At 39.6% G+C, this 12,919-nt stretch overlaps 1 protein-coding gene across 16 annotated transcripts in view; it reads right to left on the minus strand.

Annotated features, from left to right (window-relative positions):
- Positions 1–12,919, minus strand: part of PTPRK (protein tyrosine phosphatase receptor type K) — a 564,328-nt gene that overhangs the window by 324,619 nt on the left and 226,790 nt on the right. For all 16 annotated transcript variants that reach the window (XM_040350403.1, XM_040350400.1, XM_040350398.1 and 13 more), the window contains exon 6: positions 3,123–3,297. In XM_040350403.1, coding sequence (XP_040206337.1) covers positions 3,123–3,297 — 175 coding nt within the window. The remainder of the gene's footprint in view (positions 1–3,122; positions 3,298–12,919) is intronic.

Here is a 12,919-nt window from a genome sequence, read left to right on the forward strand (position 1 = left end):
CCATATGTGCAATATTAACTCTAGGTTCACACCTATGTTTTTTTGTGCAGTTTGCAGAAATGCACTACAGTCCATTTAACATGGTTTCCTGTGCTAAAAGTGCACATCTACACATTTTGCGGCCGGTGCGTTTTTGGAAAGGGTCGTACACAGTGCAAATTTCTTTTAGTGCTGAGAAGGGAATCCCTCCTGTAGAGCAATTGTCTTCTCCTGGCTGGAGAAGCCACCGCTGCTGAAAAAATACATTGATTATTGCTAGCAGCCATAATCAAAAGAGAATCTGGCAGGCTGGTTGTACCAAAGTTGATCAAATTGATCAACTTAGTACATTTAGCCTGCCCATTGACAGTTTGAATCTTGGGCGGTTTCTGCTGAACCGACCCAGATTTGAACAGTGTATGGCCGGCCTTAGTGACAGGCCCCTCTAGCACAACTGAAATGGATTGATAATGTTTGACATTAAAATTATCAGTTGCCTTTATTAAACCATATATGGCCAGCCTAGCCATACATATGAGTGTGCAAATTCACTGCACATGTTTATCAGTCATAGCCTATAAGCCAAACATTTTGTATTACTCACAAGGGCTTAAAAAACATTAAACTCATGATAAAATAAACTGTGCGCTTTTTTTTTTCTTCTTCCTCTGGCTATATTAACACCCAGATCAATATTACACTGCTACAGCTTCCCATAGTGAAATTTTCATTTGTTACAAACTGAGGAAAAAAGCTCTGGGCATGCCCTGTCACATTTGCTTTGGAAGGATATGCACTAATAAACTCTTGCCCCTGGGTCATCGTTGACAACGGGCAATACGCTGCCAACTCACATTAAAGGCAATTCATATCAGTGGCCCCAAACTTTCCTATAAAATTACTATCTTTTCTCTGGTTATAGCATTATGTCAGATTTAACGTGCCACTGAGATACCAGGGTCGTCATCGCGGCTTAATCTGTAATATACTGTAGGTTTAACACCATAGAAGCTTAACCCTACTTGGGATTAGGGAAATATTAACTTTGGTTAATATGATTTGTCAAGCTCAACAAGGATATAAAGAAAAAAGCTTTTAAATGCATCTCATTTGTCAACAGAATAATGCTACCATCAACAAAAGATGCAAGAAAACCGTATCCATAAAAGTAGTAATGTTAAAGGGGTTTTGGCATATTGGACAGTAAATAAGCTTAACACATTCAGTTAAGCTTCTTTTATGCATGCTCGCTGCTATTTTCAGGGCTTTGTCTTTTAAATCCTGTGTTTTTCTTTATAATGTTTCTCTTTTGTGTCAGTCTGCTATTTCCTGCATACAGTGGGTATGATCTATAAAAGCAGCAGAAATTGATTGCCTTTGTTTATGGACACAGATTTGCTACACTGATTAGAATTTTACCAACATTCTTTGTTTCCATGTAGCGCACCAATGGCCACATTTTAGAATGGATAAAGTGTAGAGGACACTACAGTAGGGGAATATATAGGATATTTTTTTTTTATATGAGATATTTATTATATAATCTATCTAGATATCTATATATACACACACACACACACACATTATGTACAGTGGGGAAAGGGTTCTCTTCCACATCAACTTTGAGGGTGATAAGGCATAAACCCCTTTTCAAATACACCTCTGGGAGAGGTATTTGAAGAGGAGCTTCAGTAGGGTATGCGAAAAACAAAAGTCAGTTTTTGTATCTGCTGACTTAATAGACACTCACCTGCCCACAGATCCAGTGCTGTGCCCACCCAAGCCAGTCCCTTCAGGCACCAGCACATTTACTGTGGGTAGTTGGCTATGTTGGGGGTTGGAGGAAAAAGATTGGAACTTTCCCCTTTTGTGCTGTGGTAGAACAGATTACCACAGAGTGCAGATTTGTTTACGCTTGCATTATTGGATAGCTTAAATACAGCAGCACCCCAACCTGATTAATTTTATCTTGCCGGAGAAAAAAAAAAAAAAAAAGAGGGTAGTTTCAGCTGAGAGACCTGATATTTTTTATCCAACAGTAACAGGCCTGAATTAAATAGTGAAAGTAGCAGACTCAGCAGATCTAAAAGCTATAGGAAAGTGTCCTCTAAAAAAAATATGAAGTTAAACCCCTCAACTTCATAGCAATTAGGCAGCAGGAAAATAATTCTACAGTATAGTGTGTGATCTTTTGTGGACTTTTTTTGCAATACCACACTGTATGTTATCTTAAAAAATGTATACAATTCCAAAACATAGTGAAAAAAAAAAAACTGTTTCTGCTGACAATAGTAATATTGTGGTCTGCAACCTCTGCCTGCACAGTATTGGCCATGGTAAACATAACAGCCATATGGGTCACATACATGAGGAAACGCATAACTCTGCAGCAAAGCGTTCAGTGGGTACAGCACCCCAATGAGACAAGTTGGCAGCAAAAGGCACACAGTTCTTTTGTTCAAGGTCGCATAGCAGCCAGTTTTTTTTAGAGCACTGCAAAACAAATTCCTCCTATTTACTTTTACTAGGCAGCATTTTAAAAGAAAAGATAGGCCAGGTAGCTTCCAAAAAAAAATAAAAAAAAATATTTTTGAACAATTTGTAAAATCTTTCATGAACAACAAAGGATAAAAGGGCTTTCTGAATCATTACTGTTGGAGTTGCCACGTTCGGGAGAATGAACACCAAGACGCCTTTCAAACGCGTTTAGGCGATATTTACAGTACCTATAGGCAAGCCTTATTTTAGGCTTACCTACAGGTACAACTTGCAAAGGGAGGTTTACAACCTCTTTACGATAAATGCGTTAGACACAGAAGCAAGGAAATGCATACACAAGAAAGTATGCCTTGTGATTTTAGGGGAAAAATGCTTTTGAAATAGGTTTACACTGCAATCACATTGACCTGCACTGAGCAATAAAAAGCAGTTTTAAAATGTGACAAAATAGGAAATGCTACATTTACACAAATAAAATACAAAACATATAACCCATCAACTCTAAGCGTTGATCCAAGGGATCCCAAAAACTGCATTTTTAAATGCTTGTTTACAGAAAAAAAATTAAGAAAATGAAACGCAAATCAGTTTCTATATAGCATCTCTCAGCCCCTGAAAGCCTTAGAATTGTTATTTTTTTTTACCTCTGACAATTAGTTGAGCAAAGTTTGAGACTCCAGATCCTCTCTCTGATTGTGTTACACATCTGTACAGATCTTCGTCTGCCTTTGCCACCTCCCGCAGCTTAAAAGTGGCTGCAAATCTTCTGTGGTTGATGTTTTTTGTTTGGGTTACTGGGATATCTTCTCCATTCCGTCTCTAAAACACAACAGCAAGAATGTCAGAACATTAAAAACATTTACATAATTTCTGAAAATCTTAGGGTACAAAAAAAGAAGCAAACATGCCAAACATTCAATGTTCACGATCAGTCCACTATATAGTATGTCTGCCAAACAAGCTTTTCTATCATGACTACAGAACAGAGGAACCCAGCCAGGGGCTTGGGTACCACAACTGTACAGTCTGAAGCCCTGTACACACCGGCCAGAAAAAACGTAATTTTTCCTGATGAGATTCTTGGCTAGAATCTCTTGCCGCCCGAGTGTACAGACACTGCATTCAAAGGAACCGCGGTTCTTTTGAATGGCAAGAACACAGTGACATTATCGCGTACGACAAGCATGCGTTCGTCACATTCAATGCCGTCGCCGCCATCTTGCTGCACCCTACCTATGCCTAGGAAGCTACCGCGCATGCATCAAAGTCATTCTGAGCATGCGCAGGTTTCCACGGCGACAGGCAATTATACACACTCTCGTCGTGATTCTCGGCAGTGTTTTCCTGCCGAGAATCACGACGAGAAAATAGAGAGCAGGTTTTCTATTTTTCTTGTTAAGATTTTAGGCAGTTTTCTTGACGAGAAACCTGAAAGCCTCGTACACACGCTGGGTATACTAGGCAAGAAAGCTCTGCCAGTAGTTTTCTTGCTGGTTCTTGCCGAGTAAACCGAGCGTGTGTCAAAACAGAGCAGGTGTACCTAGCAGACATCACTATACACTTCCCATATACTATTATTTTCTGAACTGCCTATCTACTTCCCAGCACATGTCATCATTATACATTCCCCAAATAGTCAGGCAAACTCTGCCTCGTTTTTATCATTTCAATAAAATAGCATTTATTTTTCCTGTATTTTGTGTAACTCGCAGTGTCTCAGAGCCACTTATATTTAATGTGGCTCACCAGTTGTCATTGTTTGGGGACCCTTTCTATACTATAACATCTTCCAATTTCTCTGGGCAAAAAGACATTTGAAGAATTCTCCACAGCTGCTGCAATACAACACACCAAAGCACTGGTTCCCAAACCAGTGTCAGATAACTCTATACCAATTAAAAGGAAAAAATATACTTTACACCTTTATCAACCAGCACATGCATGTCATTTAATCAGCAGTAGCAATCACTTAATAAAAAAATTAAATGGTTGAACAATGGCTTGTTTTCAACAAAGTATCCCCCCGAATCAAAGCCTGTAATACAATTCCCAATTTAACAGAGAAATAAACCAAGCCAACAAACTGGCTTCTAATAAACAGAGGAAATCACAGTATAAGATCAGATCGAGACACAGCTGCTTCAAAGAGATATAGTATATATAGCTACGAAAAGCTTCAAATCTAATAACTTATTCTGTGCCTATACAAAGACTAACTTGCAATAAATGTAGCTCATGGGCTTTTGCTCAACACAGATATTCAACGCCTTCAATAGGGTCCTAGTAAAAGATTGCATTTATATTACTGTAAATTAGGGTTGCTCCGATCCTAATATTGGTGCCAATCACAAGCATTTGCACCGATACTTGACCTGATACCTACAGCCTCAGCGTAGCAGGGGGGCCGGGCAGCCTCACAGATGATCAATGCGGGCAGTTACAAGCACCAATCTCCCTGTGTATCTTTTATTAATGCAGCTGACGGCCGCTTTTCCTCCTCTCCCTCCTGCCGCTTTCAAGCTGCTTTATTAAAAAGGTATACAGGGAGCTCAGTGCTTGTAACTGCCCGCATCAATGTCACCTACTGGCTCCTTCCTTTTATGAATGAACAGAGTCAGTAATCATCGACTCTGTCCATTCATAACTGAGCATCGTAAACCGTTTACAATGTCTCAGTTTATGAATGAACAGAAGCTGCTGTCTCCTGGCCATTAATCTTTAGTGCAACTGCAGAGAAAGGGACTGGGGAATCTGTGTCCTCAGTCCCTTTCCATGTCTCAAAGGGGAGGTGCCAGGGGTCTGTTTAGACCCTTGATATCTCACCAAAGCTACTCAACAGGGCTGATAATTTTTTTTATTTATTTTTTTTATTTTTATATTACAAAGGTTAAACTTGAAAAAATAAAAACACAGGTTAGCTGTGTTTTCCTATTGACTTCTAGTATCGCTTCAGTTTTTGTGTGCTTTCTGAAAGTACACAAAAAACAGCAGGTGTTAAAAAGTCAATAGGAAAGCGGAGGTAACGCGCACCAAACTTGCGGCTACACTGCACTCACACTGTGATCACACCACAATGCATCAGTGTGAAACAAACCTTAGACGGTGCAAATTTCTTTCCTGCAGAAACAGTGCTGACAGGGGAATCCCTCCCGGCAAGCATTTGTCTTCTCCCAGTGGGGGTGCCCCCCCCCAGGAGAAGACAGCGATTATTGCTAGTGGCTATAGCAGGCGCTTGCAATAATCACAAGCAAATCCGGCAGGCTGGTTGTACCCAAAGTTGATAAATCGATTCAGCCTGCTCATTAATGGTTTGAATCACGGCTGGTTCTGAACAGATCTACGACTGGCTTTACTGTGCAAAGGGTGATTTGCATGAAACTGCAAGACTTGGAGAGTCTCTTGATACCAGTCTCTAATGTGATGCATTGTTTAATTTTAGACAGGGTGAGAAAAGGAAATTGAAATCACAATTTATCCTTAGAGGGTCGGTTCACTAAATTTCAGTGTGGGAGAGACACGTTTCATGCTCGTATCTCGCACTACAAGTGAAAGCACTGCCTTTGCAAGAGTGTGCAGGTGCCAATGAATTGTTAATGGCACTCCCAAATTCAAAGCACTTTGTCATGCTTTCACTGTGCCCATTGGGAAGATTTATCACCATTTTCCACCTTATTGATCACTTGTTACTGAAATACATGAGTGGGGAAAAAGGAGAGGGGAAAAAAAATTCAAATGCAGTACCATTACCACAAGCAAGTCCACCTAACTATATTGCACATATTCCTTGAATGCCATAAAAAAAAGAAAAAAGAAAGTACCACAATATAAAATTATATATACATACACACACACACACATATATATAAATACACATTATAGATCATTGGTGTCACTACATGAACTGCACCTGGCAGTGATCAAGCTCCCCTTTAAGTGATGTCTTTAATTGGCAAACCTAACATTTAAGATTCAAGCTATTAAAACCCACATAGAAAGCTTCCATTGTTTGTTTGTTCGTAAACTCCTTTAAGTTGGCCAATAAATATACCTTTTACACATATTCATGCATGTAGATTCACATCCATATAGAGGGGACACACACACACACACGTTTTTCGACTGTTCACAAATTTGACAGCCAAGTTTGGATGGCAACCTGTTATCTATATTTTTTTCTCTTTCCCTCACGTTGGCATCAGTCTGGGTTAAAATGTTGACAGACATCAAAAACATACAATTGAAAGGACCCAGGGAATAAAGAAAAAAACTTGCCAGAAAGAGAGCAGAAGACATTTAGCACATCCAAAAATATGTCCTAAAAGTGTCGTGCTTCGTCGTTAAAATAAATGTTCTTTTACCTAAATTTAACCCCCGAGTGTCAATGTTAACTTTTCTGCATCTTTATTTAAATGTTATTTACTCCACTTCAAAATATTATTTCTATGTTTATGTATCTTCTCTTAAAAAAATTAGTTTAAAGAAAATGTATGCAATTTTTCAGAATGTCATGAAAATAGTATTGGAAAATAGTATTGGTCATGTATTTTGTGTTAGGAAAAAATGCTCCCTTGGCCACTCCAGTATAATATGCTTTTACAAAAGGACCAGCTTATTTATTTTGTAATTATCATGAAAATAAATATATACATGGTTTCCCCTTTTAGAGGGGTTACTGTTCAGCACAGTGTGCATTCCACTCTCCTGTTGCTTTTGAGATTGTTGCATATTTATGACGAAATGCATCAATCTGAATCTCTCAAACATCACTACCAGCCAGGAGAGTGGAACACACGCTATGCGCTAAACAGTAACCACGTCTCCACACAAGCTGGGCCAATGATCTTGCGCTTTAAACTATACTCACTTTATTTAATTAATGTATCATTAATTTAATTCACTTGGCAAATGCATGTAATGTACTATTGATATTGTTATATAGTTACATTATCCAAGGTTATACATATTAACAGGATTTCTACACGACTATAGCCATAGAAAATATCAGCATTTAGAAGGAGTAGGCGCGGTCCACACCCTATTTCAAAGCCTGGGAAAAGCCAAGGAACAGACACAAGACCGTGTATCGTTCAGTTGCTCTACAAAGGTTGCTCTACAAATTCATGGCCGCTTATATACCGCATGCAGTGAATTTCCATTACTTAAGATAAAATTGTACTTCAACTTGTGTTTTATGTATTCTCTGTACTATTTCAAGAACAATTTTGTATTGTACTGTTCTGTGAGCCACTTTCCATGGTGCACCTTACTTTAAAAAGCGAGTAGCTGCCATTGTGCTGTGTTGGACTTTTGGTTTGTTACTGCATTTTTTAATAAGTTCACTTTTTGGAAATAAATTATGAATGCCCATTTTTTTGCAGGTAACATTTTTTTTTTTTTTTTTTTTTTTTAGAGCCTGTAAAGCATTGCACCAGCGATCAGCAGATGACTGGTGCCATGCAGGTCTCCAGCAGATCAGTCAGTGTATCTGTGTGCTCGTACATCCCATACGGGTAAGCAGATACAATCTGACAGGAAGCTGTGGTAGTTCATTGAAAACTACAAGCCGAAAGCTGCAAAGGCTGCCAGACCTTGTAGTTTTCCATGCACAGAGCCCTCTCGATCAGCAACTCTGCTGGGTGGGCAGAGTCTGCTTGATCACTTTTTTTTTAAATTGTGACAGCTAGTGGGGAGGGAGAGGAACCCAGCTAGTTGTCACATCAGTGATCGGAGAGGTGCAGGGGCGGGTCCGTTTGTAACGTTACACCCCAAATATGGGTGTAACCTTACAAAAAGGTGAACTTTTAATTTAAAGGAGACATCACCTATGTCCAAGCATAATTAATTAATGGCTATATGTGGGATGAGAACTCTGGTAAAAAGTTGAGTTAATGTCTGTATGCTTTATTGTCCAATTTGTGTCCGTGCGTAGGGAATGGGAATTTATTCTTCAGCCCATTAGATGGTACAAAAAGGTTGCAGTGTTAATAGTTGTATCATCCCCCTCTAGTGACATAAGGCTTATTTGCATTTGATGACTATTTTCCCTGGAGATGTAGAAATTTCATTTTTATACAGAGGGAATTTCTGGAACAGAGATTCTGGTTTTAAAATAGCCCCCTTTAGCTACGAGATTTTTTTTATCGCACTCTGAATAAAACGGATGGTGCTTATGGAAGATCACAGTTTTTAACAATAACTTCCCATATCCTTTCCATCCATCTGCACAGCATTCTGTCCCTGTGCTTTGTTATTTATCTTTCCCTCCTACACCGTTACTGCAAATGATCATAATTGTGTATTTCTGCCTTGCTTATAAAGGCTCCTGTAATCTTCCAATGCTTTTTGTACATTTGGGGCCCTTAACATTTACTGAGCACTTAGCTCAGAATAGGTAAAGAGCTGCTGGCCTGACCAATTAAGCAGCTTTTGTGGCCCGAGATCAGAGGTGAAATGGATGGTAAAGAATTTAGAAGCTGGTCAATTCAGCTTAGGAACAAGTATGAAAATTCAACGTTGAACATAACATTCCTGAGAGTGAAAAGTCTAGCCCTGTCTGGGTTTGTAACTTTGACTGCAATACACTGAGTTTTTGTTTACAATCTCCTGTACCACGAGAGCATTAATTAAATTTGAAGTAGAGAAATGGAACTATCTCTCGGATTCTGCTGTTGATGTGACATTTTAGAGTTATATCCAAGTTAAAGCGCATGTCTGGGTATAGTCAAGGAAAAAACAGGGGAAAGTCAGTATATCTCTATGCAAGCATGAAAAATATGTGTCGATCTGTCAGATAATCTTCTAACTTCCTGTTTGAGCTGACAACACACTGCCGCTGCTGCCCTACAACCCGAAACAGTGTTGTCAGCCTTACAAAGTTCTCCTTTCGGGCCCTTTCACACAGGTGGATCCCGTGAGCATCCGTTCCTTATACACCCACTTGCTCAGCGGGGATCGCTCCGGCAGATGACAGGGCGGTCCTCGCACACTGTGCAGGGACCGCCCTGTCAGATCTCTGCTCTCCTCTATGGGGGGATCAGATGAACACGGACCGTCTGTCCGTGTTCACTCGATCCGATGACGGATGGGAAAAATAGGATTTTCCTCCGTCTGCAGAAACGGACCATAGCGGGGACCAATGATATCGGGTGTCAGCGGATGTTCATCCGCTGACACCCGCTATCCCATAGGGATACATGCATGTCCGTATATGAAATACAGACATACGGTCCGCATGTGTGAAAGGGCCCTTTTGGGGCTAGAAAACACCACCTTCTCTCATCTACATAAGTGGCAAGATGTGTTAAAGGCCAGAAGCCTAAATGCAGTCAGAGCCGATAACACTGCTTGGGTATTCAGTATATCATAGCTGTTACCTCTAACAGGAATTTGGGAGCTCACTGAATGTTTGGCAGATTAACAGCTATTTTTCTCGTGCCAAAACATGGACAAATGGGCATGTACTGCACAGGATGTACAGAATACGTATTTATTTTATTTTTTTGGGCCTCGACACTTAAATGATATAGATTGATGGTGCTACATTTAGTTTGGGTATCTAGGATAAAATGACCCTTGATCATGCAAGGGTTAAAGAAAATTAAAGGGGTTGTAAAGGTAAAAAAAAAAAAAATCTCTAAATAGCTTCCTTTACCTCTTTCTTCAATTTTGCTTTTAAATGTCTATTTCTTCTGAGAAATCCTCACTTCCTGTTCTTCTGTCTAACTCCATACAGTAATGCAAGGCTTTCTCCATGGTGTGGAGTGTCATGCTCGCCCCCTCCCTTGAGGGAGGAGGTGGCTAGCAGGAGTGTCAGGATGCCCACTAACACACAGCTCCTTTCTCTATCTGGAGAACAGGTGAGTCATGACGCTCTCTACGTTGTAATACATTTCAGTTCTACTTGAAATGACCAACATACAGATGCTGAAAATGCTGACTGTTTATTAAGTAAAATCTAAAACCATCCTCCAGTCTTTGTTGAGGATGGTTTTGTTTTCAGTAACAGATGATTGGGAACAAGATTTAATGCATTGCATCTTTACATAAAGCGAGGTTTGTGTTCATAGTATTTTTTATTTTTTTAAAACCTTTAAAAAAAACAAAAACAAAAAAAAAAGTAAAATCTTCTCAAAACTAGCTCATATATGGCCCTGTTTAGGTGTAAGAATAATCATCCTTCAGACAGTGGGAACTGTGCCTAATGCTGGATTAGCTAGATAGATCCAGCAATCAGGCTGGCAATTGAAGTTTAATTTTAGAGGCCTGTAGTTCAATTAGTAGGAATTGTTTTTACTTTAAAGTGGATGTAAACCCAATTTTTTATTTTTTTATGTCACAATGTAGAGAATAAGATTTCCTATCATCTGTGCCCAGTCTTGCCACACAGAGTTAATCAAACTCTGAGCAATCCTCTTTTTATTGTTCAGGGAAATAAAACAGACTTCCAGATAAAAACCAAAGTCCTTGCTTGAGTGACATGTTATTTACATATCTCGTGCACTGCTTGCAGACATGCACAGCTTCTGTAAAAAGTGCTCAATTCACATCCCCCTCCCCTCTTCCCTCCAGCTCCATGTATATTCTGATGGCTGTTGCATTTTCTCATGGCACTGAACTGTGACTCACCCCATATTTTGAAAACATCAAAACACAGGAGAGGGGATGTGAATTGTGCACTATTTTTCAGAAGCAAGGACTTTGGTTTTTATCTGGAAGTCTTGTATTTCACTGAACAATAAAAGATGATTGCTCAGAGCTGTATTAACTCTGTGTGGCAAGACTGGGCACAGATGATAGGAAATTGTATACTGTACATTGTGACATAAAAAAAAAAAAAAAAAAAAAAAACCCTGGATCACTTACCTCACAAATGTACACTGATCCAACTCAATGCTGGTGGATGGGGATGCGCCATCCCTCCCTTTTTTTTTCCTTTCTCTCGCTCCTCTTTCCTTTCTCCTCTTCTATCCTTTTTCCTCCTCTTCTTCCTTCCTCTCTGCTCTACTATTGATATGTTACCAATTCAGAGGTAGTGGGCTGGGGTATGTTGGCCCCCTGGGCCTGGATAGCGCCACAACTGGGTGATCCCGGGCTAAGTTGATGATTGTCCCTGTTAAGCGATGGTCCTGGGGGGAACGCTTATGGATACTAGATACTAGATGTGTAACTGTTATGTGTGAACATGCAATAATCTGTATTGGATTAATAGCCCCCCAGATGTGGACTGTGGGTGCGTACCTTCCCCCCCCCCCCCCCCCACTCCTAATTATCTTTGTATACCTTTCTCCCTGATTTTTTTTTTCTCTTTGAAAACTCAATAAAAATATTGGAAACAAAAAAAAAAAAAAAAAAAAAGATTTGTTGGGTTTACATCCACTTTAAGGTCTGTTTCGAGCCAGTTTTATTATTTGATGTTAGAATTTTTGGGAACGTTATTCCTAAAGGCTCTACTAAACTTTCATTGTTTCAGATTTTTCTAATCAATCCTACTCTAATTGTCTGGGTAGTGGTGTCCTCTTCTTATTGGAATTATATTTTGTTCAACCGTGTGTTAAACTTTTAGTTCTGTGTGAATAATTTACAGCTCCTGTACTGGTATCAGATTCTTCTATTTGAGAAAATAGTTCAAGATGACTATAAGTAATCCCGTTAGCCCTGCAGCATTTTGCATCAGTAGGATGTTCTTTAAAATATTAACGAAACATAATTAAAATTCTTTAGTGAAAATGATGCTTTGAATTTCTGATCTGCTGAAGGCAGAAGTACCCTAATTAAATGGAACAAAAAATTCTTGTTAAAGGGATAAATGCCATCGTTGCAGTAGCTGGATGTAGCTAAAAAAAAAAAAAAATACATTGGATATCACCTTGGCAATTATGGTTTCAAGGACTTTTGCAGAATACAATTTTTACATGGTTGTGTCTACTTAATATTTTTTATTGTTCTGTGTGTATTCTGCCTAACTGCTTAAAAAGATTCAGCTTCAGTTTCTTAGTGTATTTAAATATGCTAGTGCATCTAGTACTCCCTTCCCCCAGACTGAAAATGCTGCTGTACAAAAGTGCCTCTGTGTCCTTCATACAGAGTTTAGGCAATCAAATACACATAGGCCCGGATTCTTAGTGGAGATACGACGGCGTATCTCCAGATACGCCGTTGTATCTCTGCGTTGTGCCGTCGTGTCTATGCGCCTGATTCTTAGAATCAGTTACGCATAGATATCTCTTAGATCCGACAGGCGCAAGTCTCTTACGCCGTCAGATCATAACTGCATACTTACGCTGGCTGCTAGGGGCGTGTACGCCGATTTACGCGTCGAAATATGTAAATCAACTAGATACGCGAATTCCCGAACGTACGCCCGGCCGACGCAGTAAAGTTACGCCATGTACGTTAGGCTTTTCCCGGTGTAAAGTTACCCCTGCTATATGGTGGCGTAAGT

The sequence above is a fragment of the Rana temporaria genome, chromosome 4, assembly GCF_905171775.1.
Source record: "Rana temporaria chromosome 4, aRanTem1.1, whole genome shotgun sequence".
Taxonomy (NCBI): Eukaryota; Metazoa; Chordata; class Amphibia; order Anura; family Ranidae; genus Rana; species Rana temporaria.